Raw genomic sequence first — 12,673 nt, forward strand, 5'->3', positions numbered from 1 at the left:
TTAGTACTGTATAAGGGTTCTTGTTTTTCATCTCCCCCAATGTCTGAATGTGAAAGTTTTAAATTTTGTCCAGCCTGAAAAGTGAAATCACTTCTCATTTTTATATTTAAATATTCTTAATATTCATAATTACTGGCAATAGATAAAAGCTGTACTTCCTTTTTTTTTTACTGGTTATTAGGTTTTTCTTTTCTGTCATCTATCAAATATACACTATGTCAATTTTTGTCATAGTATATACTGTGTCTTATTTATTGTTTTAGAGAATATAGATCTCTATATAATCTGAATAGTGATCTTATTTTTGGTTATTTGCTGTGCAAGTAACTTTTCCAGGTCTGTGGCTTATTTTTAAATTTTATTTCATGGCAATCTTGGTGTTGTTAGTTTTTAATAGTGATGCAATAAATGTCATCAGTCTTTCTTTCCCCTTAAGGCTTATATGTCTTACGTCTCTTTTTGTATTGTTAAGGAAAACTTCCCTACTCCAATATCCTCAGAATGTTTTAAAGTTTGCCTTTTATATTAGGTCTTTAATCTATGTAAAATTATTGTGTATGCTGTAAGTAGCATCAATTAATATTTTCATATGGATTATGAATGGTACCAGCATCATTTATTGACTAATCTATACTTTCATCCGGAGAAGGCAATGGCACCCCGCTCCAGTACTCTTGCCTGGAAAATCCCATGGATGGAGGAGCCTGGTATGCTGCAGTTCATGAGGTCGCTAAGAGTCGGACACGACTGAGCGACTTCACTTTCACTTTTCACTTTCATGTATTGGAGAAGGAAATGGCAACCCACTCCAGTGTTCTTGCCTGGAGAATCCCAGGGACGGGGGAGCCTGGTGGGCTGCCATCTATGGGGTTGCACAGAATTGGACACGACTGAAGTGACTTAGCAGCAGCATAGTTTCATCACTAATTTGTATGTTTGAGTTTTTAATTATGTTCCATTATTCTATTTACTTATTTATGCAGTGATGGAAAAAATAAATGTCTATTTTTCTATGAATTTATTCCATCGCCACCTTGGAACATTTCCAATCAGTTCAGTTCAGTCACTCAGTCGTGTCTGACTCTTTGAGAGCCTGTGGACTGCCGCATGCCAGGCCTCGTTGTCCATCACCAACTCCCGGAGCGTGTTCAAACTCATGTCCATCGAGTTGGTGATGCCATCAGACCATCTCATCCTCTGTCGTCCCCTTCTCCTCTTGCCTTTAATCTTTCCCAGCATTGGGGTCTTTTCAAATGAGTCAGTTCTTCGCATCAGGTGGCTAAAGTATTGGAGTTTCAGCATCAGTCCTTCCAATGAATATTCAGTCCAAATCTCACATCCATACATGACCACTGGAAAAACCATAGCCTTGACTGGATAGGCCTTTGTTGGCAAAGTAACGTTTCTGCTTTTTAATATGCTGTCTAGGTTGGAACATTTCCAAGCCTTTTATAATTTCAGTTGGGCAGACAGTAGTCTATGGATATTAATTTGGTTCCTGTTATTGAATCAGTGTGGTAGTCATTAGTGTAGTCCACCCAGTGTTTCCAAGTTTTCTGCCTTCGAGGAAATAGTAGGATTGCATTTTCTCTTTGCATTTAGGCATGAACATACAACTTATTTGTCCAGAGGCTCATTCTTGAGAAGAAGCTTTAAATAGAAGCTCCAAAAGCCAGCCTGTGATTTGCTATAGTTTCTAAGCCTGCCTTCCTGGCCAGTCATGGAAGCATGGAGATGGAAATTCTTTGGTAGACATAGAGATGGATGTAGTACAGATGAGCTCCAGTGGGTGTGCAGCTGAGCACAAAATAAATCTCTGGTGTCTCCAAACCACTGAGACTTTTGGAGTTGTTCATTGCTCTAACATAATCTGGCATTTCCTGGCTAATACAGTTAATATTATAGAGTTTGAAGTTTGATAATTAGGAAAATGGTAAACAAACATCTTACTTTTGTCAGGAGGTAATTATATTTTAATGTCCTTTTTTCCCCAACTTCTTCCACTTCTTCTTTCAATTATATCACCTTAGTGCACTCATACTCCCTGATACCTGTGATCTCTTCAAACAATTGGAGCCAATTTTGAGGGCCTCTCCCAGCCTGCAGTTCCTTACTCAGCCTGTATCTTTTCCCTCAAGCCTACATTTCCTTTACAGTGCTTATATTTTAAAAGATGATAACTTGGAAAGATAAATGTTTTACCTAAAATCTTTAATGATAAAGATCAAAATTATGACCCCATAGTGAAAGTTTATTCATGAAAATCTGGCTATCTCAGTTTCCTCTTTATCATATTGGTGCCTACTGACTTGACATAGTCAGTTTCAAGCTGGCTCTGATATTAATATCCATAATTCTTTGTTGGAGTTGATCACATTCACATTTATTGACTCTTGTAGTTCTGGAATGTAATGGATAAGAGGGTAAAGATAAGAAGTGGAGGGGACACTGAGAAGATACTACCCAGGCAGAAGTATCTTTTCCATATAATCTTTCCATGGATGAAGGGGTTTCCTTGATAGCTCAGTTGGTAAAGAATCCACCTGCAATGCAGCAGACCCCAGCTCAATTCCTGGGTGGGAAGATCGGCTGGAGAAGGGATATGCTACCCACTCCAGTATTCTTGGGCTTCCTTTGTGGCTCGGCTGGTAAAGAATCCAGCTGCAATGTGGGAGACCTGGGTTCAATCCCTGGGTTGGAACGATCCCCTGGAGAAGGGAAAGGCTACCCACTCCAGTGTTCTGGCCTGGAGGACTCCATGGACTGTATAGTCCATGGGTTGCAAACGGTCGGACACAACTGAGTGACTTTCACTCACTCACTCCATGGATGAAAACTTCCTTCTAAACATGCGAAATCATTTTACATTACTGGAGGAGTTGACAGCGATGGACATGGGGAAAGGTGGAAATTAAAGCTCAGAGAGGGACTTCCCTGGTGGTCCAGTGGTTAAGAATCTTGTCTTGAAATCAGGGGACATGGGTTTGATCCCTGGTTGGGAAACTAAAATCCTATATCTCATATGCTATGGACAGCTAAGCCTGTGTGCTGCAAAAAGGAATAATAAAAAGAAGCAGCAGCAGAAGAAAAGCTCAGAAAACTACATTTTTGACTGTTCTCAGTTTGATGTGAAATATATGAATCCCTGGATTGGAATGTTTGCCTCCTAACACCTAGGAGGTGTTAGGAGAGTTAGTGGACAGTCTGATGGTGATGATGAGCAATTCTGGATCATGGAGCATGGCAGACTTAACCATGTGGTGGTAAGCCCACCTTGGAAGCTTTATATTTGACAGAAAGTGAATACAGTATTTCTCAGACAGAATGCATGTGTGAGAAGGGTTGTCATAGCAGACATCACCCAAATTCCTATTTTTTAATGTATTAAAGACTCCTGCTGAGGATTGAAGACATCCAGAAGAATCATGTCAAGTATCGAAAGCTACTATTTATACCTGTTATAGTTTCACTGAAGAGTATCAAGCCTCTGTGATATTGAAATACTTTCTTGACAAACCTTCCTCCTTAAAAAACACAAATGTTCATTGGTTAATTAAAGTTTATCTCTCTCTCTCTTTTTAGATGGTTCTTTGGAGCAATCAAGAGAACAGATGCTGAAAAACAACTATTATATTCAGAAAATCAGACGGGAGCTTTTCTAATCAGAGAAAGTGAAAGTCAGAAAGGCGATTTTGCCCTTTCAGGTATGGGAATTGTTCTGTGTGATTTAAGTATGGATTTGAGAGTCTGTAGTCATGTCCTTCTGTGTGAACATGGACATGTTAATTTTAAGTTTGCCTTATTTATCTTCAGAATAGTACCAACAATAAATGTACTGAACCACTCGAGTAATATAAAAATTAGCAAAAAAATTCTATCTATGGTTAGAAGTATCTGTAAATAGTTTCAAATACATACTCTCCAGGCATGAAATGAAAACTATATGGATCTGCCTATGTTTTCACACTTTTGCATTATCTAGTAGCCTATCCTTCTAGAGAAATGATAAGCAAGAAGCAGAGTCTAAACTTGTCAGAATTGATCTTGCCATAATACATTTTTTTTAACATTTCATTTGTATTTGCCTGATAAGTAGAAAATGAATTGAAATCCTGAATGCCAATGCACTTAATTAACCCATGACATGTAACATTTGGTCAAATGTAGTTTTCTGGCTAAGAGTCAAGTATGTGTTTACTTTATAATATCTTAGAAGACAAGAAGTGCAGGGGACCTCAGAGTTATTTTTAAGCATTACAGGTGCTTATATATTAGGTAGTCATCAGTCAAAAGCTAGATTAAATGTTTTAGATCCTAGGATTACAAATGTAGAAGAAGATTTCCGTGAGGAAAACACAGGAAAAGTAGGATTACTTGAGTCATATCTTTAAATAATCCCCAGACTACAGTGACTGTTCTGAACACTTTCTAAGTAGAATATTATGGAACAAAACAGCTTTATAGGCTTAGAATAAAATTACAAGGATATTGGCTGTTATGTGCTGAGAATACTCTAGCGCTTGCCTATGGATTTAGGAAGCTTTGTAGGCTCTACTTGGAGACCAGCATATCATTATAGATTCCTTTCCAATGAAGTCAAGCCATTTAGAGTCTTGCAAACAAATTATCTGATTGCTGTGTATTCACTCGGGGGCAAGTAAAAGCAGACCTTTATGTTCTGCTGAAAGGGAAATTTTCTCATTAGCCAGAAGGAGGGTGATACAGGAGAAAAATGGGGAAAACAGGTCTTTGATATATCTACATTCAAACAAATAAATGAATGAACAAGCCAATTGCTGACTTTGATTACCAGTAACGATCTTCAGGTATATCAGTCATGAATTTATTTCTTAGTGCAGTTGTCTCCTAATCAGTCTGAATTGATGGTCTTCAGTTTTGCTGACGGTTGAGCCACTAAAGGAAGGCAAATAATATCCCTTTTCTATCTCTGTCTTTCCCACATGAGTTTTCCTTCGAAGTATTGTCTTTATTCCTCCGGCGGCAATGGTTCGTAGCTGTCAGAGCAGAGCTTCGTGAGGAAGCGTGATTTATTGGTGCTGGGGCAGGCGCTGAGAAGCAGCAGCCCAAGGTTGGGGTGGGTGCTAATTGGCTTGTTGTGATCCTTGCATGGCTGTCAGCTCTTGTGAGGTCTGCGTTGATCCGGGGAGAGAGTTAGGGCCGTGACACCTCTCATAATGGCATGACACTAATTAGCTGTGAATTAGAGCGGTGCTTTTGGATATTACATATTATATGTGGTAGCCAGAGAATCTGTCTTCATTAGATGCATGACAGGTAGTTTTAGTGGCCTTTACTGTTATTTGTCATTGGTAGAGAGTTGTTTTGCTGATGAAAAATGTAAAATTCTGACTGCATGTCAACTGGTTCGGCTATTTCTTGACTTCAATCAATTACTCTAAAGGAAATGATTATTGTTATTGCCATTAATATTAATTTGATGTTTGGTGTCCCATAAGCATTTATATTATTGTTTAAGGCACACTTTCAGAAAAATACACCTTGAGGGATAAAAAATGAATGACTTTCAGTTGAGTTTTTCAGAGAAAACACTGCATTTCCCATAGTGATTTTACTTTAGGTTAACTCTGCATGGGAAAATCTCTAGAGGAGGAGAGGGAGTTCCAGATTCATCCTCAGTGAAACCCTTTCAAGAGCAGATGTTACTAGAATAGACTGAAGATAGTCGAAAAATGACCACCCTGAGGACATGAGACTAAGGGTTCATCACCAATATTCAGGTTGATGCATCTAATAGCTGATATCATTTTTTATACCATCTATTTCTGGAACAAACGTTTGAGTGCCTACTCTGTGCCAGGCCTTTGTTAAATCGAGGGCATCAAGGAGAGCAAGGCACTGTCTCAGGAGGGTTATAACACGGCTGTCTCATTGTGAGATGAGAGGGCCAAGTCTAGGAGATGGCATTAGGAAGGTTTCACAGAGGAGGCTGCCTTTGTGTTCAGTTTGCCTCACAAGATAGCAGAGTGACAGTGATTATTTCTGGCAAGGCCAATGCACAGAGTTGTGATATGTCTGGTGTTATGTGGAATGGAGGGTGGGAAGGGGGAAGGATAGAGCAGGTGTGTGTGTGTGTGTGTGTGTGTGTGTGTGTGTGTGTGTGTGTGTGTAAAGCAGTGATGGAGGAGAGCAAGAATGGCCAAAAAGGAGCCTGAAAAGTTGGAGCTGAACTGTTCAGGGCCTTGTGTGCCAGCATGAGAAATATAGATCTTTTTCTCTAGGTTTAAATATAGAAGGAGGTGTTAGGTAGAAAGTGCCTTGGGCTAAATGTTGGTGGCAGTGTGGAAAGCAGAACAGGCGAATGATTTGTAGGTGATGGTCTGGGGAGAAGGGCTTTCCTGGTGGCTCAGATGGTAAAGAGTCTGCCTGCAGTGCGGGAGACTGGGGTTTGATCCCTGGGTCAGGAAGATCCCCTGGAGAAGGAAATGGCAACCCACTCCAGTATTCAAAATCCCATGGGCGGAGGAGCCTGGTAGGTTATACAGCTCACGCGGTAGCAAAAAGTCGGACAGGACTGAGCAACTTCACTCACTCTGGGGAGAAATGACAGGTAAACACAGAAGCATCATCGCTGCTGTCTGAAATCACAGGTGTGAGACAGCAGAGTCAGTCAGCATCCCATGGAGTGGGGTCTGGGAATCTACAATTAGCCAGCTGCACTGCTGCTTTGCTTGTCCCAGAAGCCGCACGGCCCCTCTGTTACTCTCCTTTTTTTATGGGGCAAGTGCAGGAGTGGCGTTAGGGCTCTCGAGAGCAGCCTGAGTTTGTGGTTGTTGTTCAGTCGCTAGGCCATGTCTGACTCTTTGTGACCCCATGGATTGCAGCACACCAGGCTTCCCTGTCCTTCCCTCCCGGAGTTTGCTCAGACTCACGTCCATTGCATCGGTGATGCCATCCAACCATCTCATCCTCTGTCTCCCCCTTCTTCTCCTGCCCTCAGTCTTTCCCAGCATCAGGGTTTCTTCCAATAAGTCTGTTCTTTGCATGTGCCCAAAGTATTGGAGTGTCAGCTTCAGAATAAGTCCTTCCAAAGAAAATTCAGGGTTGATTTCCTTTAGAATTGACTGGATTGATCTCCTTGCTGTCCAAAGGACTCTCAGGAGTCTTCTCCGGCACCACAGTCTGAAAGCATCAATTCTTCAGTGCTCAGCCTTCTTTATGGTCCAACTCTCACATCCATACATGACTACAGGAAAAACAACAGCTCTGACTATATGGACGTTTGTTGGCAAAGTGATATCTCTGGTCTTTAATATGCTTTCTAGGTTTTTCATAGATTTTCTTCCAAGGAGCAAATGTCTTAATTTCACGGTTGCAGTCACCATCCGCAGAGATTGTGGAGCCCAAGAAAATAAAATCTATCACTATTTCCACGTTTTCCCTGTCAATTTGCTATGAAGTGATGGGACTGGGTGCCATGATCTTAGTTTTTTAAATGTTGGATTTTAAGCCAGCTTTTCCACTCATCTTCTCCTGTGAGCACACCAAAACTGCAACTAGCTGCAACATCCATCAACAGGAGGATGTTGGAACCCACCAAAAAAGATACTCAATGTCCAAGGACATAGGAGAAGCAGCAATGAGATGGTAGGAGGGTGCAATCACATTAAAATCACCCGCCAGGTGGGCAACCCACAAACGGGAAGAACAATAATACCAAAGAATTTCTCACACTGTTGCAAATGTTCTAGGCCCCACATCAGACTTCCCAGCCTGAGGATCTGGCAAAGGGACTGGGAGTCCCCAGGGAGTCTGACTTTGAAGGACAGTGGGATTTGATTACAGAACTTCCACGGGATTTGGGGAAACAGAGACTTGTGGAGGGCACAGACGGAACCTTGTGTGCACCAGGAGCCAGGGGAAGGGAGGCTGAGCCAGACCCGCCTGCGAGTGCTTGAGGGTCTCCGGAGGCGTGGGTCGGCGGTGGTCTGCTGTGCGGACAGGGGCACCGCAGCAGCAGCAGACCTGGGAGGCTTGTGTTGGCATAAGTCCTCTTTAGCTCTGCCATAGAGCCCGAGGACTCCAGGACTGGTTGCCTTTCCAGGAATGGGTTGCCTCAAGCCAAACAACTAACAGGGAGGGAGCCCAGGCCCACCCATCAGCAAACTGGATTAAAGGTTTACTGAGCATGACCCTGCCCACTAGAGCAAGACCATTTTCCCCACAGCCAGTCCCTCTCTCATCAGGAATCTCGCACAGCCTCTTAGCCTGATTTTAGATATCAGCTATTTGCAGGAGGGTGGTTTGGAAAGCCCAGCTCCTCTGGGCTTTGGCACTGTGGGAAATTGTAGCTCCTCTTTTGTGGAAAAGGAAACCACAGGACCTGTCAGAAGTATAATAGAATTCAGGTGTAGCCCTTCTTACTGCCCAAAGAGGGAGGTGGGGGACAGACCCAGTGGGCCCAGGATCATGCAGTTTAGAAGGAGCTCCTGGGGGTTTTGCTAGAGAGTCCTGCTTGTCTCTATCAGTGATGGCTTGAATCAGGGCAGAGGTTTAGCAAATAGAGGATAGGGCATGGAGGTGAGAAATTTAAAAGATAAAGCTGACAGGAATTGGTGGCTGATCAGAAATGAGGTAAAATAAGGGAGAATGCATAATCTAGGGTAACTGTGATTGGGGGAAACTAGTCGCCTGAGCCATGATGAAGCCCATGAGAAGACATTCTTGGAGAGAGGAGAGGGAACCAAAGGAAATTAGTTCAGAGGTGTTTGAAGCAATTGCAGGAGGGCATATCTATTTTTTAACTTGTGTCTGCTGAACTGAGAACTCACTGTGATACATCTCCATTACAATGAACATGTAGGTCCCATGGAATGTGCAGCACTTTTATAATAGTACTTTGTGATTGCTTTGAAGCCTGCTATCTACTCTTGAGAATATAAGGTAGGTCTCTGCAGCAACATAATTTAATTTTTAAAATAAATATGGTAGAATTTTTAGAACTGAAGTATCACACAAATAGCAGAACTGCCTTTATAGAAAGGATATCACATTATGTGAAAGGCCATAGCTGGAGCAATTTAATATGTTAAAATGTTCATTAAGGGCAGCTTCAATACTTGAAAGTGGCCAGAATCACTGGAAGAAATTTCTGAATTATATGTTAAATTTCTGATTAACCTGAGTGATACCATGGACTTATAATATGGTAAATATTTCTGCATGCCTTATAAATTCATTCTGAAGGCAATTAAAAAAATAATGCGAACAATAGCAGCTTCATTAGGGAAGAAGTGTACCCTTTCATGTTGACCTTGTGTGTATCCTTCACGTTGAACTTACATATTCAAAGATTCATTTAAATTTATGAATTACTCTTTCAGCATAGGTAAAAATGTGCTTTTCAAACTAGGTTATACACTCCTTGAGCCGAAGCGACATACTTTTATTGCTTCTGTTTCATGCTTCTTCTCTGTCTCCACAGTTTCTAGAACAGTTTGTAAAGATGGTAGATGCTCCAACTCTCACGTATTTACCCTGTCATCTACCAGCAGCAAAGATAAGCAAGGCCATTGACACTTTCTTAAACCTCAGAGGTCTGGACCGTGTAAGATCACAAATAATCCTATGTGCTGTGTTTCAGACTTCTTTTAGAAAAAAGACAGCATCTTACCTTAACAAATTAGTTGTTTCCAGGTAATAAGACTTGTAGGGAAGACAGAATTGGAGAAGGATGTCACTGGCATTGTGGCTCTGTATCTCTCTGCCTGGCCCAGAATTCATGCCCAAACTCACTTTTCACTAACCACTGAGATACCACTATTGCTCCCAAACTTTCTAAGACCTGCTGACTCATTCTAATCTGATGCTGACCAATCACAAAAGGCTGTGTGTTTTGTTATCAGTACCCCCAGCCTCCATTTAGTTTTCATTTAAAATTAATGTGGACCAGAAGAGAATGTCAGGAATTCTATTACTATTAGCCATGGATATAAATACAATCATATATCCCAAGGAGGGGCAAGTAATAATTGGTTGGAAAAAAAAAGTGCTCCTTCAATTTATTATGCAATGAAATGTCTATGGATTCTAGGAGCATTTTGCTATTGGTTAGAGATGTTTTGCTTTTTAAAAAGTGCACACGGTGCAGAAAGAAAATTCTATGTTAACAATTCCAGTATCTCACATGAAATTTATTAAATTTTAAACACGTTGGTGCTATCTTAGAAAATGCCTTTTAATTAAAGTCATAATTTAGTTATGTTCAACTTAATTGCAAATATCATTGCCCATAATAGCAAGTGGTGTTTTTTGGTAAGTAATCATATTATGCCTGCCTTTTCTTAACGTTACTACTGATGAATTATATTTCAGATGTTTTACTCTATAAAGTTAAATTAACATTTTATTATGTAGTACATATATCTGTGTTTATGTCTGTACACACATACACACACACACACACACACAGATACACAGGCAAAAAACATTTCTTTCTAGGCACACAAATTCAATATGGATTATATTTTTAGATAGTAAGACATTGCCAGACCTGAGGTGTCAAACCAGTTCTTTCTGGATCTTGGGCTTTGATAATATATGAACTTGATGCTCTCAAACTGGGGAAAAGGGGGAAGGATTAGGAGAAGAGTTGAGCAGGGGAATACAAAAGGAGGCATAGATAAGGAAGAACATTTGAGGCATGGTGCTGAGTTTTTGATTGAACAGGAAACTAAGATATCTTGACTTTGGAAATGAAAGTCAGAGACTCACAGGCCTTCCAATTCCTCCTCCTGACCACCAGCCTTGAGAAAGTTAGTTTAGTTTATATCTCAGGGAAATAATAACTAAATAAATGTTTATATTTCAAAGTTACCTGATTCTTAAATAAGGTGTCCAAGTAATTTCTTTTTGTTACACTAAGTGGAGAAAACGTGTTATTGAAAAAAACAACAACAACAAAACTGTAACATTAAGCCTACCGAGAACATTTCACACGGTGTTTACACAAACATGGATGTTGTCTACAATGCTGAATGCTGAATGCTCTATGTCTACCGTTATTTTAAAACCAAAACACCACGCTGATTTCTACTTTCTGGTTCCCCCTCTTCGCAACTGCAGCCAAGGAGGGCTTTCAGTCAAGCATGTGCTCCCTCTAGTGGCATGTCAAGAAATAGCATGCCGTTATGGAAACAATGGAGGTTTCTGTTTCCACGACTCATTAATTTATAGAAAGGGGAAGAAGATCTGATTTTTAGTTGAAAAGAAGTTTCTAATTTTAAAATATCTCTAGCATCTTGTGCTATAAATAAAACCACATCCAACTTGCAATAATTTTATTAATTTCAAAAAATTGACCAAGCTTTGTATTTTCTTAATGATTCAAGTTATCTATTTTCCGTGTCCTGATAGTTACATAAGATGTGTTCATGATATACAGAGTAAATGAAATAGACACAATCCAATTTAATAAATGAGTAGCTCTAATTTTTAAACTATGTATGTCAAATGATACATGTATATTAGCTACTTTATAACTATTTGTCAGCACTGCATCAATCATGAAATCATTTCTAATGCATCTTAGAAACAAGCTTTGCATCAGGTTATTAGATGCTTTGGCATGGGAACTACAAATTAAGAAAGTATTCTGTTGTCTTAAAAGCCTAGCCATGGCAGAGACAAAATTTATTTTCCTATTTGTTTCAGTGGGTCAGGGACCTTCCTTAAATCATCTTTCATAGCTATCTCCTTTTCACCCGCAGAAACTTTAAAAAATCTTCTGCCAGAAGTAAAATATGGAGAAAAAACATGAAGAAGCAAAAATTATATTTCTATTTTATAATTTTAGTAAGCATCACTTCCTTTATATCTTTTATGTGTATAATCCTGAACAAAATGATGATCCAAGCCTTAAAGAACTTGTGATTTATTCATTCATTCATCAAATACTTATTTAATGACTACTATGTGCAGTTGGTATTCAGAAGGCTGGACTACAATGGTAAACAGGACAGTCCCTGCCCTCATGAAGTGTTCCTTCTAGTTGGCAGTGGAGGGGAAATGCCAACTAAATAGAAAAGACACACTTTCATAGGAAAGGTATCTACTTATTTGTTATGTTAACTCTGGTTTTTACAAGACTAAGCAAATAGTTGAAATCAGGGAAAACATTTTGATTTTCTATATTGAATAATGATGGATTGGAGTAGAAATGAGGATTGCTTTCTTACACTGGAATTTGAGAGAAATCTGGAAGCAGAATTTTATTCTGAGGTCATCTAGGTTGGGACGATGAGGTCATCAGAGTGACAGTTGGATTTTCCCGTCAACAGTAATAAACTCAGCAGCCTGGCTACATGGGTTTGGCTTTTTTCTCTTAGTAGCAATGTGGCTTTGGGCAAATCACTTAGCCTCTTTGTGCCTCAGGTTCCTCCTTAGCAAGCAAGCAAGAAAGAGTTAGTTGCTCAGTCGTGTCCAACTCTTTACGACACCATGGACTGTAACCTGCCAGGCTCCTCTGTCCAAGGGATTCTCCAGGCAAGAATCCTGGAGTGGGTTGCCATTTCCTTCTCTGGGGGATCTTTTCAACCCAGGGATCAAACCAGGGTCTCCGGCCTTGCAGGCAGACTCTTTACTGTGTGAGCCACAAGGGAAGCCCTCTTTAATAAAATGGAGATTAAAGATAGTA

The 12,673-nt window shown here is 40.2% G+C and overlaps 1 protein-coding gene across 1 annotated transcript in view; it reads left to right on the plus strand.

Annotated features, from left to right (window-relative positions):
- Positions 1–12,673, plus strand: part of FRK (fyn related Src family tyrosine kinase) — a 101,216-nt gene that overhangs the window by 57,183 nt on the left and 31,360 nt on the right. The window contains exon 2 of the mRNA XM_040238459.1: positions 3,583–3,704. Coding sequence (XP_040094393.1) covers positions 3,583–3,704 — 122 coding nt within the window. The remainder of the gene's footprint in view (positions 1–3,582; positions 3,705–12,673) is intronic.

The sequence above is a fragment of the Oryx dammah genome, unplaced genomic scaffold, assembly GCF_014754425.2.
Source record: "Oryx dammah isolate SB20612 unplaced genomic scaffold, SCBI_Odam_1.1 HiC_scaffold_4, whole genome shotgun sequence".
Taxonomy (NCBI): Eukaryota; Metazoa; Chordata; class Mammalia; order Artiodactyla; family Bovidae; genus Oryx; species Oryx dammah.